This window comes from Ornithodoros turicata, chromosome 2, assembly GCF_037126465.1.
Source record: "Ornithodoros turicata isolate Travis chromosome 2, ASM3712646v1, whole genome shotgun sequence".
Classification (NCBI taxonomy): domain Eukaryota; kingdom Metazoa; phylum Arthropoda; class Arachnida; order Ixodida; family Argasidae; genus Ornithodoros; species Ornithodoros turicata.
The window spans coordinates 96,191,262-96,209,314 of record NC_088202.1 but is presented as its reverse complement, the minus strand read 5'-3'; the positions used below and the strand labels follow the sequence as shown (position 1 = coordinate 96,209,314).

Sequence of the window (18,053 nt, the reverse complement as noted above, 5' to 3'; positions counted from 1 at the left end):
GTGGAAACGTGGTGAACAACGTCGTGTTGTACGGGTTTCGTCCAGTCGGGTGGTTGAGTCAACGCAGGGAAATCCTTCAGGATAGAGGCGAAGGGGACGTCCGGCGCAGTGCAAGATAGTACGCGGGATGGTGGTGCAGGGAGGTTAAGGCCGCAGACTGACAGGGACGTTGAGCGATCAATGAGGCGCCTGCCGTTGACGTCGACGAGCAGCTTGAAACTGTTGAGAAAGTCTGCTCCGAGGATTGCTTGGGTGACGTCGGCGACAAGAAAAAGCCACTTAAAATCTCTTCGGAGCCCGATGTTGAGGGTTAGAGACCGTTGGCCGTAAACGGGTATGGTAGAGGCGTTGGCGGCTCTTAGGCTGAAGCACTGCTGTCGGGGTCGGCGTGAAAATTTGTCGGCGGGTATGACGCTTACTTCCGCGCCCGTATCAACGAGGAAGCGCATCCCGGTGGTACGGTCAATGATGTGGAAAAGGCGGCTGCTGGTGGACTCGGGCGCTCTTGTCGTGGAAAAGGTTTTCGGCTGTCGCGACCACGAGCAAGGTAGGAGGCAGCGTCGTGCATCGGCGCCGAAACGGTGGTGGTAGTGACAAAGTCTGCTGGAGGTTCGGGAGCAGGAACGCGCAGGAACCGATGGGGAGTCTGCGCGATGGTCAGCGCGGCAGGAAGTTGACGATCTTGGTCGGCATAAAAGGTTTGCGACCAGCTGGGTAAGGTGACGAACCTGCTGAGACAAGGCGTGGGCGGAGCTTTCGAAGCTGACCTGCGAAACAGGCGGAGCGGGCAGTTCCGAGAAGCCGGAGGAATTGACGACTGCCATGTCCAGGTCCGTCAGGTATTGTCCAAGGTATTGTTCGGGTCACCACTGTAGTGCTACTGAAGACTAACGAGACCAGACAACAACATGGCGGTGGAATTGCCAGGTCAGAGAGAGAGCTCGGGCTGAGCGAGGCAAGGCTATTTATTATTCGCGCCTTGATGTGATGGCGCTGGCAATGCCGCCACACTACCAAGTGATTTCACGTCTTGAGGTTGCTGGCTTTCGTGCATAGAAATGTTACAGAGGGAGGCTAGGAAGGAAAGGCGGGGAGAAGCACCGGAGGAGAGCAAAGGACTTGAACGGGGCTCTTCCCTCTCTCAATGTATCCGCTCGAAGGCAGCCATATTGAATCAGCCGGAGAACGTCGCGTGTTTTCAGCCCGTGAAAGGATGCGCAATTCCGAAAACTGTTGGCAACACTTGCTCCGCTGCTTCCGTTTGCTACGGATTTTGTCACTGTCCGCTCCTACCAGGCTTGTAGCCAAGGCTGGTCCAGGCAGCGGGGCAGCGGCAGAGACGGTGTCCCCATGTGGCGGTGTGTCGTGTTTTTTTTGGTTTTTTTTGTCTGGTTTTTCTTTATGTCTATCTCAGGGTTTCATGAATTAGGATTATGTGTTACTGTTCCAAAAACATTTTTGGCGTTATGTTTGGTGTATCCTTACCGGATTCTTTTTTTGCATGCGCCGTGGCAACAGTAGGTGATTCAATATGGCGCTCCATTCGCACGTACGTCCCAGTTTCGAAGGTTTCGTTCAGCATACTCCTTAAGATTTCTATGCTTTCGAGAACCTGTGTTGATAGCGGTGGCCCGGACGAGGCTCAAGCGTTAACTAAGGGGTTAGGACGGAGTGTGGATCGTGATGGGTTGGAGCGAAGGACCACCTACCGTCCTCGCCCGGAATTGACAATGGGGATCGAAGATCGAAGTATAACTTCATTGATATATTTATGTTATGATATGTATGTTATCTAGTGTTTTCAGGTGAGATGTCCACGTGCCTCATTTTATCTCTGACGTGACTCTGCCGTACTGCGCAGGCGTGGTGCTTTGGGTGTTTTTCTGTTCTCTGCTCATTAAACTTGTTTGTAGTCCAGCGTCCGTTTGTCTCCCTCTACTCCTCTTGTCTGTACCCTTACCACTGGTTACCTTCCACTGTACGCTGTTTAATTTCGTTATGAGCTTTCTGATTGCATGTGTGGGGACTGCTGTTGTCAGTCTCTTTATTTGTATAGGAAGGGAGTTGCCTCAGGACAGAAGCCGCCGATATTTCGAACAGAGACTGTTCTTCTTCTGGGCCCAGAAGAAGAACAGTCTCTGTTCGAAATATCGGCGGCTTCTGTCCTGAGGCAACTCCCTTCCTACATCTCTACCGGTTCGCTGGATTTCTACCCATCTTTATTTGTGTGTGCACGTGTTCTGCGTGCTTTTCTTCTCAGTGATGAAGGCTTCATTTTCAATGTACATCCTGTTGTACACTGGGTTTCAAATGACGGTTATTTGGCACTTCTTGGTTTGAGTCATCGAAATTGAGTTCTGTGGTGCTCGCGCTCCCCGGTTGACGGCCAATGCGCTTGACGGAATGAGCGCGCAAGTTTTGAAAAATAGCTATAACGATCGCTATGTGCGGATCAAGATTGAGCAAGATTGATCAAGAGCCCCAAAACAAGGCGTCCAACGTGACTCTCCTCCTGCTACACTGTTGGCTGAGAGCGCGGAGTCTCGTTTCCAGACGTCTTAACCTGTAACGGCAGTCAACAAACCAATCGCACTGTCGTTAAAAGCGACATGGGAATGCCAAACGTGGCAGGTGCCGTTCCCGGTGCTCGTTATTGCCATCTACCGATACTTCTCTGTCGACATCGTCGCTGGCGCTCAACAGCGGCTCGGAATAGGGCCCCTGGGGTGGCAGGTACTTCTTTTTACACGTTCGCGGTAACTTCTTCCTTTTTTCCCCTGCATTTCTACCTCCTCGTCGTCGTCGCGTGCGGAGGCGTGGAGCTAACGTCGTGCCTTTTACAACTTCTTGGACACCATGCAGCGACAGCGAACTGCGGTACACTCTTAAACCCGTACCTTTTATTGTAACTTTTAGAAACATGTAACTTCTGTATAGACGTAGATTTCGAGATTTCTTATAGGTTACACCACTGTAACGTATATTTAGAGGTTAAAAGTGACCAAGGTCATGTCTTTACAACACGAATAGAAGTTACATCTCGGAAAAAACAAAAACAGATTGTTGTAACTTATAAATGTACCCTCTACTCCGACACTGTAACTTCTAAGCGAAATCTCCAACGATAATCTCTTTGTTAGTTTCTTATCGTTTGTTTTCCTTTTGTTTTTCAGCATAATGCCGCGTTTCAGCCTCCCATTCGAGACGACAGTTGCGAATCTACGCTGTTATTTTTTATCTGTTTCAGCGTCACCTATACGTCAACTACATGTTATCAATGCTGTATGAACACAGATTATAAGTTCGCAGTCTGAAATACTGATAGTATGTTTCTTTCTAAAGGGTGGAAAACAATTGTCAATGCCGCAACCACCAAGATTTTCGATTTCGCTGCGTAGCCGAGCCTGGTCTAGGTCTATCCACACTGAGAGCGGTTTCCTTGAAACGCTTCACGCTCGTCGTCCGTCCGTTAACAAGTGTAATCTGTTTTAATCAGTGGTTTTCCTCGCGTTTATCATAGTATCGTCAGGAACAACGGAAAAGCTAGATGTCGCTAGCAAACAAGTATATTTTTGGTGTTCTCAGGGGAAAGTGTAGTGAGTGCGAAGATTGCAAAGAATATATAACCGAAAACGAACGTCACCACCGCAGCCCTAATTCACACACTTCATACACTGGGTAAGTGTACATTTTGTGCTAGGTACGTGCGTTATTTTGATAGCAAGAGCTCTTAGCGCAGGTTTGTTGTGATTATGGCAAGCGTTTTGCGGTCCTGCATATGAACGCCACTTACGCTTGCTACTTTTCTGCTCTTACTTGGTCGCCAAGTCAATACACCGGCGTGCATTTTGCGAGCTGCGGATATATGCATCGAGATATATAATTCGCAGCTTCCTACTTGTTGTATTCTTACGATATTCTAAGACTCAATCGCGGATTGAACGCCTTCCCGCATTTATGCTGCTTTGTACCTTGTGCTTTGTACGGATTTGAATGGTTCCGTAAATGTTACTCTCATTGCCCAAACTTTTGTTCCCAGGATCCCACATGCAGGGTCACATACCGTCACCAGCGCAATGCAGTACCTCACAAACTCGTCCCAGAGCGCCTCCACCGCTGTTAACGCAGTAATGTAGTGTCTCCTGCGTTACTGTACACTCATATTCCTCAAGGTTGTGTGCGTTTTATGTAATACTGTATTGCCATTTGCGCTCGCCTCTGCAACACGAATGTGGAATAAATTTTTTGCTGCTGCAGTTCTCCATTTCGTTGGGTGTGTTCAGCTTAGCAAACATAGGTCAGTTGTTTTGACTCGCTAGCTTCCTCGCACTTTTATGTATTGCTTCTCACTTAGAAGATAGTTCTTTTTTCCACATACATGGTAAAGCGACCATGGTTTCTCCTCACACCAGAATCGCACTTTTTGCACAATGTGTCACCTCTCGACAGACTTCTGTTTTTGTAATATACATATGTTCAAGATCTCCTTTTCTGCTGGTTCATTTTGGTACCTTGGTGTGTTCTGTAAATGTCTGTCCATATCCCACGCACAGGGTGTTTGTTTTTATTCGCATCACACCAGCGCTCATTTGACAGGTGGGTTATGTTAATTTTCGCAAATTAACCCATCCGTAGTTACAAACATTTCCGACATTTCCTGACGCATGTGTTTGTAACTACGGATCGACTAATTAGCAAAGATTCACATAACCCACCTGCCAAATGAGCGCTACTCTGTTGCGAATAAAAATGAACATCCTGTATAAAAAGCCGCACGTTGGCGTAACCTTTACGGGCAGGTGCTGGATTGAAGGCCGTAACCTCTAATTAGTGGGTTTCCTTGTAACTTTTATAAAAGGTGTCACTCAGAGGGTACCTGGTAGCTTCTGAAATAGAGGGTAAAATATTGCGATTTTTTACCCTTTACTAAAGGGTACGGAGTTAAGAGTGTATGCGTGAAATGCTGGTCAGACCTCTACGCTCTTGTACTCGTTTAGGAGAGGAAAATCGTGTACCCCTAATGTGCCCGAAAATCCAGCGGCTACATAATGAGAAGCGTGCTTACACTAACAGAGTGATAATCATATGTTATTCATTATTTAGCTCCGCGAGCTGGTGCTCACTACAGCGTACCGCCTCATCACCATGAGTTCTGAGCAGATATTTAGTTTCAGAAATGTTTAATAGTGTATAGCAGGCTAACTGTTGCAAAGCCTCTGCTATGCGCCACAAAGGTCCACTACGCGTTGGCGTATCACACACAGCACAACAATTTGAGCACGGCCAAGAGTCATGTACTGAAAACAGTGCACAAGACGCCATTAATATGCCTCGAATGTTCCCGACAGCAAGAGACGATGACCTCATTCAAATGAACTCGTCACAAACGTTCAGTGTGTTCCGCACCGGCATCTTTGCAGTCAATATATAGGAGACTGGAATTAGGAATATAAATACAGTATTCGCGCAGGACAATAAAAAGCGCGCACAGAACGGATACACAGTCAGAGGAATCCACAGTTATCTTCGTAGTTCATAGCACTTCCTGCTGGACACTTGAAAGCTTCACTGAAGTGCACGTTTCTGCGTAGTGGTTCGTTGCAATCATACTCAGCAAGTGCGTCACGTTGATCACACCGAATATAACAAAACGCAATGAAGAACAGCTGCTCTAAAGTGAAGTCCGCGAGACCCCCTGGGGGGTCGCGTTCCTTTTCCTCTGTCGCAGCTTGGAATGCGTTCCACAGCACATCTAAAGACGCCCACCGTAGAGCTTTCCATTTCCTTAAGCCTGGTGCTGTAGAGTTTGGCAATCTAGATTCCAATATGTAACAATCAAGCTTACGCTGCCCATTTGCGTTTAAGTTCTCTCCCGTCAATGCAAACAATGCTCGTGCAAGCACAGATCCTAGTCCGCCGTACTTCACGGACTTGCTTATGTTATAGTCGTAGAGCGGCAGGGTTGCTGCATACGGAAAAAGAGGAAGCATTGTCCCTGCAAAGTACAGTTCATAGCTGACGCCTATCGCGACGACTGTCATTAGCACAGCCTCGTCTGCTGCTCGTAGCGATGCTACCGCGTTCAACCAATTCGTCGAAACAAAATTTTCCATGTCGGCAATTTTGGCGTAGTGACTCTCGATCGTCGCTGGTTTCATTTCTAGAAGTTTCATGGATGAGTTCATAGCGGCTCCAAGACGCACCGCTTCTTTACTAAGGGTCGTCAGAAGGTTTCCTTCAAGCTTTGGTCGCAGTGCATCTAGCAAGTGACGCATGATGGTATGTATTTCTTCCATGATATCACGAGTAAATATCCGGTCAACAATGGGAAGGAACGTGGCCCAGCCCATGTAATGTTCCGTCAACTTGATGCAACGCAGGGCAGTGTCTTGAATCGCCGCTTTGCGTGATCCGTACCATGCGGCAGCTATATCACTGCTGATGTAGTATGCAATCCGCTGCACTACAAGCCATCCCGTTACATACACTAAGTTTTGTTCCCCTACGCTGATAAACAAATTGCTGAATGCTTGGATATAGCGAAGGCTAACATGACTTCGAACAGGTTTGGCATTTGACAGCCCCATGAGACCATATAAAATGTGATTCCAATGCTGAGGTGAGATTCCTCGTGTTAGGCTTGAAAGTTCTTGAGTACTATTCAAAAGCGACAGGGCCTCAAATCTGCCAGGGACTAACACTGTCAGGAGGGTTCCCAGGATAATCTCTTCAATTCTCGTGAACTCCGCAAACGAAAGGAACGAATCATTACTACTGCCAAGAAATTCTGATCGAACTGTATTGTAGTAGCTTTCCCAAGTTCGGGTTTGCCTTTTAAAATTCCTCTGATCATGGTAGGCGAACAACCACGGCTCCGGCATCAAATACACATCATTTTCAGTAGGTTCTGTCTGGATCACAAGCAAAGTTGTAATTCCCAAAGCCCTGTGTATAGCTATCAGGCTATTAAATACATCATGTTGTTGCGATATATGTGGCCACTCCAGTCCGGCACTCTTCAAAATATTCTTAAAATGTATAATCTCATTCATGTTGCCTAATGTAATATCCTCACAAGTCTGGTAAAACCCAGCCGCCTTCTGCGCAGCCGTTTGTTGGCGGCTTGGCACAAGCGTCATGCTTAATAATTGTGCTGAACGCTTTATAAACGCATATATGTGATCACTATAGACGCCTCTTCTTTTCTCCATAACGTTTCTTCCGCAGACGAATTCGTAGAAGTTCCTGCACGGATCGGCACCTTTATCTAGCCTGGTGATTATCATGCCAGAGTATCTTCTGCACGCAAGGCTGTTGCATACTTTCGTACGGACAGGAGGTTTCCTGTGGCGGTTCTCAATCCAAATAGTGTAGGTGAGGGCGACGACAAAAGCAGTGACGATTGAAGTAACTATGGCGACCATTAGAAAGTGCCAGCCCTTCCATGACTCACTTGGTCGTGGTGCACTGGGCGGGGGTAATTGGGTGGTGCTCGATTTTCGTCGATTCTGCAAAGAGGAATTGGGAGATTACTCTATGATTATTCCATGAGTCATCAGAATAAGCGAGTCTTCTCAACTTCAGAATTTTCATGTCAGTCATTGAGGAACTCAACTCGAACTCAACTCTTCTTCAACTTCCTCTACTCGAGGTCTTTTCCTATGCGCCAGACTTCAGGTGGTTCCATAGGTGCAATCGAATGTCTGATTTTAACACGAACGCCTCTGTTGGTAAATTATTTTTCTACAAAAATGAAGTGAAACCGAAAACGAGCCGATCGGTTGCGCAGGGAGGACAGCGCTCATTCCACGTTAGAGGGCGTCATGCTATGGAGCGATGGAGATGATTGGAGTCTGCGTTCACCTGCTGCCCAGAACAAGCGCTTTGCGGCCCAGATAAGCCTCCGACAGCAAGGATCATGCGCTCCTGTGGCGTGCGGTTCTGGTGTAGCCTATTCCCCAACAACACCGAACACAATGTACGAATGGTGTGTTAACGGCTTAACGAAATTCGTGAGGACATTATTCGTACATCCAGAGTATATTCGGTGTTGTTGGCATTTGCATACTGGAATCCGGTTTTAGATATTTCACGGTACGGGCTCCTTTCAGGATTTTTAAAGGAGATCGGAAAGCACTTAAATCACTACCATCTTTTTTAAACCAAGCGCTCCTCCTGTCTATTAAAATGCACCATGCGACGGAATTAAATCAACAGACGCACAAATATTGCAGAATTCGATTTTGAAATTCGCGACCGTGCGCAACGGTGGCAATGCCCGGAACGAGCCGACTCGCCGTGCGCGTCATTTTGACGTCAGAAAAGTGGACCCGCTGGTTGGCTTAGTCGAACGTCGTCTGCTATTTTTCACTCGGAACCACACCAAAGCTGTGAAAGATATTTCTTTTTGCGTTGCTTTATCAGACACATTTTTTTAATTCGATGTTAGCGCCACAAAGCAACTGTGGCTATGAGCGGCGTACAGACGTGGACAGATGGAGAGAGGACAGCAGGAAGGAGTGGGGGACAAGGGCGCTGGTGTTCGTCCTGGGCCGACTTCAGCTGAAACTGTGCCGACGTTCGTTTGGAAATTCTTCGGAAAACCCAGGGAAAACCTCAGACAGCACAGCCACTGACAGGATTCGAACCCAGGATTCGAGCAGTCTCGACGTGGAAAACGATACTCTTAACCAGTATGCCATGGGAGGTGGCTTTATCTGACACAGTAAACGAACATTGGTATACAGACACCGTTCAAGGCATGGTTCAAGGTTAGGTCGTGATAATGTGCATCCCAATCTGCCGAATCCCAATTCGCCGAATGCAGTTAAGCGGATTATCTTTGAAGGGAAAGGTCAACCAACTTCAGCAAGCTGGGAAATGATACAGGAACTTTTCGGGGAGTAATGTATGGTGGCGGAAAATGACCTGTGATAGAAAAAGTGCGAGAATCATTGGATCACTTAGTGAACAGTGCCTGGAGAACTACAAGTGATGCTGAAAGATTATACCCACCAATCACAATATCATTAGCAACATTTACGACGCAAACACCCGACTAGGGAACGTAGCAGCATATGCAGATAAGGTCACAGCTGAAGAGTTTAGTATATGGAGACGATAAATTTATCCAGGTGTCCATAGTAAAAAAAATGAGGACCTCTGTGTATCAAACTTCTCTTGTGTGTGATCTTTCTACGTCCCCTGGTCTCGGGGGTTTTTCGTATTGAATCCTTACCACCAGCTCGCATGTTTTCTCGACATTCTTTCATTAGCAATATCGGTGCTGTTTAGTGATTTGTTCACTTAGAGTAAGAAGAAAATCAGTGGTGATTTAGTGATAAATGTGCTTTAAGCGCCTTTTCCGGTCCATACTTGACTTCCAGGTATCCACTTCCGGCCTAAACCCAACTTCCGGTTGTCTACTTCCAGTCTATACTGACTTCCGCTATTCATTTCCGGTCCAACTCAACTTCCGGTTCTCCGCTTCCGTTCTAACCTGACTTCCCCTTGTATACCTCCGGTCTAGACTTGACTTTCGGCTCGACACTTTCAATTATGTGCAAGTCCGTTTAGATAACCTTTAATTAGCTTAATTACTTTCAACTACCCTGTAATTACCCCTTAATTACCGAAGGTAACCGCAGGTTACCTCAGGTAACCTTGAATTTAGTTTAATTCGCTTTAATTACGTTTACTTGCGTTAATTAGTTTCAATTCTCCTTTAATTGACGTTAATTACCTTTAATTACCTCAGGTAACTTCCGGTTACCTTCGGTAATCCTTAATTTCATTTAATCTTTCTGTTCCATATATCTTACATTCATTTACTTTAAGCACAACTTTCTTGCTTTAATTGCCTCTAATTACCTTCAATTACTCTTACCGCTTACTCTTAATTGCCTTCGACTACTTCAATTTCAAATCATTACCTCCATTTCCATTTACCCTCTTATATCCCCGTTACATGTCCTCTTATACCTCTGGCTCATTGAGACTTCACCATCTCTCACACACACACATACATAGTTTTTTTTCATTTTGACACTTCTAATGCTAACGCATTAAAAATATCTCTTCGAGACACCTCAGTCCGTTAAATTTCCTGTGCTTTTCATTTAAATATTTTAAGGGTACGGCTTCTAGACCTAGAAGCCGTGAGCCCTGCGTCACTATTGTGAGATGTCCTATCGTCGTAACGTTGTGGCTGACTATGAGGATAACTTTAAGCTCTCTATAATCGCTTATTAACTAATTACAGCGAAAGCGTAATGGTTGTCAAGGTAATGAAAAGCTTCATGAGAGATGAACGTACACTCTTAAAAATGAACTTCACCGCATAGCACGCTCCTAACCAACCATAATCTCGAATGATATCGTTATCTGCCCTGATTTGTTGAAAACGGTAGGCGTACGCCTTTTTTGTGACAATTATGAACAGCATAAGTGTCACAAAAAAGGCGTACGCCTCCCGTTTTCAACAAATCAGGGCAGATAACGATATCATTCGAAATTATGGTTGGCTAGGAGCGTGCTATGCGGTGAAGTTCATTTTTAAGAGTGTAGGAAGAACAGAACATCCCACGAACAGTCGAATTGGTTGGTTGACGGCGTGTTAGTTACCGAGCGTTCTGGCTGCCGATGCAGCGGAAGAGAAGTTGCACGGGGAGGCAGGACCGGGGAGAGGAGGGGGGGAGAGCCGGGGATGGAGCCCCAGGGCCCTGGGCTCTTCAGGGTCCCGCCCGACTCAATGCCCGCCGGTTGCCAATATCAGGAGACGTGAGGAGGGGGCCCGGGCAGGACTCCTCCGTAGTCTTGCATCCCCAGGGTCCGTAGTTTCTCTCACCGGCCCTGCTGGGAGGACAGTGCGCCCTGGGCCACCTTCATAGGCAGCGCAGTCGGGTCACCTCCCAATTTCGATGTGGAAAGCGATGGTCTTAGCCACTAAGTCACAGTGGTAAGGTAAGTTCGCCGAATTGGGAAGGGACATGTCGGTCATTCGGCCAGTCGAACCAGCACATTTGGAGGTCAAGGCATTACTGCTCTCTCCCGGCCTTCAATGCATTCGGCGGGTTGGGATTCGGCAGATTGGGAGGACACGCCCCAAACAGCGCTAACCCAAAATCGGTCAACCTGTCCCCGCTCGATCTCTCTTTTCCCTCCTTTCGACCTTCTGGAGTGGGTGGATTATGACAATGAACTCCTGTTGAACGCTGTTCTGTTCATGTCTGTGTTTTGTATGGTGTTCCTTATCGTGATGATTGTTACTGTTGTCCTGTTGTTGGCGGCAATAAGTATAAACACAGCGCAGCACTTAGCGCTACTTCAGTTCACGGTTCAAAATTATCCCAGCATCGCTGCAATCACTACTTTGTTCGTCACATCGACTGTCAACTGTACTAGCCATTCAGTTAATGTCTCATTCAGCCGTAGGAGTGTTCTTGCCGATATTTTGTCAGACACAATCCAGTGAAATCTATAGCAATATGCCGTCGCCGGCACGTCGCGGCATCAGGCGTTGAACATCCATTGGCTGTCGCACAGACCAACAGACCGAAGCAATATCATAAAACAACCAAAATATTATGATCAACTTACCAATTATTTATCGAGATACACGAGAATTAGCCGATGCAGGCTACAAACGTCGACGACACAAACACACAAATTTTGATTTCATTCGTGCCTGGTGCCTTTTGCTTGGTTACCACATAGTGACCGACAACACCGGTTACGTTTGCGCCCGCCGACATATCAACGTGCACTGAGTCTGGCAAAACGTGACTAGTGTAAATAAATGTTATCTGACTATAAAATGCACAGTCGCGCGCGCGAAACTGCCACCACCGAACGTGACTAACCTAGACACAACATTGCAAACACCGAACTAACCAACCTAATAATAAACTAACCAACATACCACCCTGCTAAGCCAAATAGCTGCTAAAATGTGGCTTTTGTTTGCTAATATGACTTGGACACACATCAAAAACCCGTGGATTTGAGTGGTTAAATAGTGTTGTTGTGTTCTTATACACGGCATATCATCTTACGAAGCAATCGAGCATTTTTCTTGATTTTCCTTGTGTCCAGAACGTGAATTTCGAGGTCAGGGATTTAACGACCATGAATATCAAGGGCCTCCCTTATTCATCACTTGACAGGGAGAAAACCAGGAAAAGAAAAGAAAGAAAGATAGAAAAGAAAACCGGGCAGCACTGACCCAGATAGAAGCACAGTCGCCGCTTTCTGCTTTAATGACATCACCAATGACGTTTTTTTTCCTTCTCCTCCTCGTTTAACCCTGAGCAGCGAGTCGAGCGGGAACGTGCGCGGCGATGTTCAAGTGTGTATTTTTCTATGAAAAATATGGCGTAGAGAGAAAATTTTTGTGTGAATCATCACACCTGCTTCCACAACGCTTTCGGAACTGAAAATTTTTACATGGCTCTCTGAGCTCCTTTAGAGGATAGAATGACTTTCAATGGGAAATAAATTGTTAATTAATGCACTTTGGGTAATGAGACATCGTGTAGTAACATAATGTCTTCGAGAGCATTTTCGCCCAACCGTATAACTCGACTGCACAAACGACAGCTGTGCGGTCCTCATAGTTAAAAAAAAAAGAAAGAACAGAAAGAAACGGATAAAACTGAACACCCTGTATATCTTCACGTTGCTGATTGCTTCAATGCCAAAGTGGCTGCGCCAGAAGTATAGAAGAAATAAAACGTGAGAAATGCGCTGTCGTCCACTACATACTACGGCGCCTGAACTCCTCTCATTCTCTTCCACAGTCACATATGTTGGAACCTCTCTGTTTGAATATGTGCTGTGTGTTGCCATGTACTGTATATGACAGCTCTCTGATTACCATAGAAGAAAACGAATTGCGTAACGTATTGGTAGGGCTCATCTTCAAACAAATAGTGTACAGTGGACAGGATAGTGTAGCGGACAGGATAGTGGATCGACGCAGCGTTTTTACGAGTCATTATTTTAGAATCCGAAACTAGCAACGCTACACAAGTTTTTTTTTTTCGGTTTCGGTTTGGTATATAGCTAGGTACACAACCATACAGAACCATGGCAGACGTATTTATCCCAGCTTTATTCATTTACCGGTTAAACAGAGGACCCACGCGGGGAGCCGGAGTATGAAATCCTTTCAACATATTCGCAGACATATTTCCCCGAAATATTAATGTCACTACAGATTACAAACAGACCTAACGACAACAGCAATAAAGAAAGGAACAGATGAAGTGGTGATTATGTACCAGTCGTGGGGAATACTTTGACACACCTTCAGCAGTTTTATGTGGTTTCACCAGTCTGCAACGCAGGGTTGCAAGACTTGGCTACTTTCTGCTTGTCGTGGTGTCGAAGTTTAGTCAACGGCGACTTGACTATCTTCTGGACTTCGTGTAGATTCTTCGTCGCGAAACGTTCGAGACTCCTGTGCACCTAAATGGGGATATATTTCTTCGTGGACAGAGGGAATGAGTGGAGGGACAGGGAGGGGGGGGGGGGGGGTTCGTATGAGTCCTGGTCCGACTTAAGGGGAACTGCGCAGATATTCATATGGAAAGTCTACTGGTGCGGGTATTCGAACCCGCGTCACCTCTCAGTCTCGGTGTGGGAAGCGACCATCCTAACCACTATGCCACGGAAGCTGGTAGGGTTCCCGTCAAACATTGGTTGCACAACAGCTACTGCGTCTTCATTGAACTTGCATTGAGAAAAGTCAGTAGAATAGTTGAAATTGAGAAACACTGAGACAGCTTTCAGGTCATAGCTATTTGCCTTCCTTTACAGCTAAACCTCCCAAGCCGTTCTTTAGCTTAGTGTCGTCATTCAGCTCGAAGGCTGACATCGTGTAAGCTGGAAAACAGAATGGCTGTTTCTGCGCGGCACGCATATAACATTCTACAGCACAATCCCTTATAAGAATAACTGTTTTTTCTTTTAGCATCATATGCATTTTCTATGTACAGTGCTGGACAAAAGTTTACGCAACGCGCTCCGGCTCATTCGTTCCTCAGAGTGAGACACTGGGAATGGGAGAAACACGGAAATGGGACCATTGACTTACAGACATGTGCTTAGGTAACCCAGTCACGTGTTTGCAAGTCCGTAGCTCCTTACCACCCTTCCACACAATACGTGGCTATTTTTCCTGATATGGTGGCTCCTCGATATTCCTGTCAATTATAATTAATTTGAGCAAATTCGGCACGCTCTTCACATTGGTGGGAGTAAAAAAGTGACCTTTGCTGGGCAAATTTCTGAGTTCAGTTCGCAAGAATTTACACATTTAAACTTAGGTTACATGACATGCACATCAGGTGGTGTCAAAAACCTAGTAAGAGCAAATGTCGTTGGCCGCATGATTCTATGTGGCGTAGTTTTTTTTAATTAAAATTCAATGACACGTTTAATGGGAGACCTTGTATATCAAATTCTACTTCAAAACACCTTTGAGTGGAAGTGTTTTTTGCCCCTGGCTCTTAAACATTTTTTTTTAAAGAAAGGATTCGAAAGGTTCGTGATTCGTGGGATTCGAGCATTCTCAGAACCTTCATTGGATTCGGATGCTGAAATTCTGGATTCGTCCCACCTCTTTTTATAATCGATCTTACTTGCACACACCTGTTTCAGTCTACCGCATGCAGTAATAAATTGATTCCCGCTTCATGATTCCACAGTACTGCATGAAACAACACACACAAATCTGCACCTATCCCTCTAAAAACGATCTGAGCGGCCCGCTTACACAAACGTTGTGACGCTATTCCTCAGTGATGTACTCCATAGCTTCGGTAGTGCGTTTTTCACACGGTACTGTCTTCGACGCATCTCTTTCTTTTAGCACTGACAAAGCTACGGAGTACAGCACTGAGGAATGGCCTCAAAGTTCGTGCAAGCGGGCTATTCTCTGTAGTCCCTTTTCTTGTCATCCGTGTACCACGGTTTCGCAAGCTTATTCTGTCGATGTAAGTCCGCATTCTATTTCTTTATTTGTACGTCCAGAGGCACGCAAAATATGGGCTTTCTATGTTCTCCCCCTTTGAAGAGAAAAATGCATTCATCTGAGGATACGCACGGGGCAAGACGCGGCAATCTGTCATTTAGAAAGGGATAAGCCAAATATTAGGTGACCGCGTCCCTCAGATGCTTCTTTTTTTTTTCCTTCTTTTCCTTTTTTCTTTGTACGTTTCCTAGCGTTTTAAGCCAGAACGTTACGGTTCCGGCTTAAAAAGAAAAACAAACCGTTCTTCACGCTAAAGAAGCCAGCAAAACAGAAACGCGCACAGAAGCGAGGGGCCAGCGACATATCGGTCTACAGCAGTGCCTTGTTTTCAAAGGAGCGTGGAGCAAAACAGCACCAGGTTCAGTGTGGATCCAGTGCACAGCACGCGGACAATGGGGTCACGAGAGCTGCACAGGAGCCAACGGAGTTTTTTTTTTTTTTTAGGTCATATAGCTCGCCCTATAGGTTTGTCTTATTTTGCCCCACTCTGCCTCGTTTTGCACCGAGCGTCAGGCAAAATGAAACAATTCCGAGTTATGAACGTTCCAGTACATTTTTATGTAACGGTTACACATTTTTGTTTTTTGTTTTATACCTACGTTTTGGAACCTCTAGACGCAAGAGAACACTCTTCTGGCCCTTAAATAACAGTAAGAACAAAAGAGTGACATTAAACTGCAGACTCCAACATATCATGGGTATACGGTATTATGAAATAGGATCTCAATGAAGCACGGGAGCAGTAGTATGCCCGGTCGTGTAGCAATCGTGCGCCGCAGAGCCACGAACTGGCATGTGCTAAGGATTTTTCAAGCCACATACCGTAGCCGCAGATTCATTGGTGCAGTGAGCCATCAGCCAAGATTGCGTCAACGACGGTGCTCCAATGGTTCCTTCCCCAAGAGAAATACCCTTGGAAACACTACAAAGAACAGTCCCAACTGCGGTACAACGATGCGCGCGACGATGATGACGGAGCGAGTTTCATTGACGGCGATGGCGATGAGCAAGGACCATCCTAAATTTGCATGAACACTTCTACGTCCCGAATGCATGCCGTGCGAATGCCAGCACATCCCTTCATGACATATAGTACAAGAACGATACAACAGTTTGCGAGGATATTAGGGTGCGGATATATAACGTCGTAATTGCAGAAGTGCGCGCTCGCTAAGTGCTAGTTTATGTTTTTTTTTTTTTCATAACTGTTTACCTGCAGTTTAATTCCTGAGCTGGATCTCTGAATAGGCCATTTGCAAAAGTTCTAGGGAGCAGCGTGCATTCCGGGAAATGCTGTGCAAAACGACAGCGACGGCGCATGCACCAGTACGACGACGACGACGTTCGGAGACGATAGCAAGTCGCTGTCGTTTTGCACAGCATTTCCCGGCACGCCCTGCCAGAGCGCGCGCTGCTCCCTGGAACTTTTTCAAATGGCCTATTTCAGCAGGACGCTGCGAGGAACCAGCAGCGTGGAACGGCACTAAAGGCTGATTCGGACTGCTGCGTTTACGGTCGCGCTTGCGAGATACGTCCGCTGACAGCGGATCATTGCAACGTCGGGATAACCTTCTGGGTGGAACGAAGGTACACGTGAGGCGTTGTACGCAGCCGTAAACGAAGTAATGTGAATCAGCCTTTACTCGAAAAACACTGCCTCGCATTTCGAAGCGCGTGCGCAACTTGAAATGTAACTTCCAGCATTTTATCAACGTCGCAGACAACTGAAAGGAATGTAACTAGGGCCCAATGGCGTATCTAGGGTGTGGCAGGTGTGGACAGGTGCCATGGGCGCCAGGTGAACAGGGGCGCCATTATGTGGTCGGGTGTGAATGTGCCCGGTCGGGCACTCAACCTGGCACATTCATAAATGATCTAAAGCACCCGCCATTAGAGAGGTTGTAGTGTGAAACGTAGTGCGGACCAAAGGAAAACGCATCCCCAAGGACATCATGTTAACCACGAGGTAGCTAAACTGGGCGCGTGACGTATTTGACGAGAACGGGGCACCGTGAGCGAACCGAACCAGCTCAGTGAGCGACTGGCACGGCGGAGACCAAACCAGCCTAAACAAAAGGGAGATCCCACTCGAGACGTGACAGCAGCATTTGAGGATGTTTAGGTAGCAAGCCGATCGCAGCAGTGGGACTTTGAGAGAGATATCTGAGCAAGAAAATCGACCCGACGAAAAGAGGAGTTCGTATCGGGCGGACCAACCAGAGGGTCGACCTGAACCCGTGTGTCGGGCTGGGGCAGATGTAAAGGTGTAGGGGCCATTTCGGCAAATTTTACACTTCCGACGTTGACGGCAACGAGCTGTACGAAGAAATTTTGGACTGCAGAATGTTGCTCGCGAGGCGCACAGAAAACAAAATATCGAGACCCGAAGAGCTTCTTGAATTTATTGTTCACTATGGAGATGAGAATGTCTTCCCGAATCTTCGGGTTGCGGTCCAGATAATGCTTACGATCGATAATGCTTACGATCAATTGCCAGCTGTGATCGGTCATTTAGCAAGCTTATACTTAGCAAGCTGATACTTTCGTATATAAGAGCATCAATGGGCCAGGACAGGCTTTCCGACCTTGCTGTCCTAAGTGTTGAAGGAGAAGAAACAGAAAAAAAAAAAGATTTCAGTGACATTATGGACAAATTTGCAGCAGCAAAAGCTAGAAAGGCTATCATGTGACATTAGTGGGCCATTTGCATGTGTAGTAGTTATGTGGACTTCATTAAAGTATTTACAAAACATGACCAACTGTGTCCTCGATATGTGCCTGAACAGGGGCGCAGACTCATTGGTTGCCATGGGCGCAGGTAGCTCTAGATACGCCACTGCTAGGGCCTGACTTTTTCTAGTTTGATAATTCCGGAATTCTGGTTGGCTAAGTTCGTTCAGTGTAGAGATAACTTGATGCGGCGCGAAAAATAATCGGAACGTGTCAATTGGACAGCGGTGAGCACCGTGCGCAACGCTGACTAGTAGGCACGTTGCGATCACTTATATGGATGCATCGA

General features: G+C 46.4%; 1 protein-coding gene across 1 annotated transcript; it reads right to left on the bottom strand.

Annotated features, from left to right (window-relative positions):
- Positions 1–5,209: 5,209 nt before the first annotated feature.
- LOC135383860 (neprilysin-1-like) lies at positions 5,210–15,993 on the bottom strand. Its single transcript, XM_064613165.1, has 2 exons — positions 15,857–15,993; positions 5,210–7,508 (listed from the first exon to the last, which is right to left on the bottom strand). The coding sequence occupies exons 1-2, from the start codon at positions 15,887–15,889 to the stop codon at positions 5,505–5,507; spliced, it is 2,037 nt and encodes a 678-aa protein (XP_064469235.1). The 5' UTR covers positions 15,890–15,993; the 3' UTR covers positions 5,210–5,504.
- Positions 15,994–18,053: the final 2,060 nt, after the last annotated feature.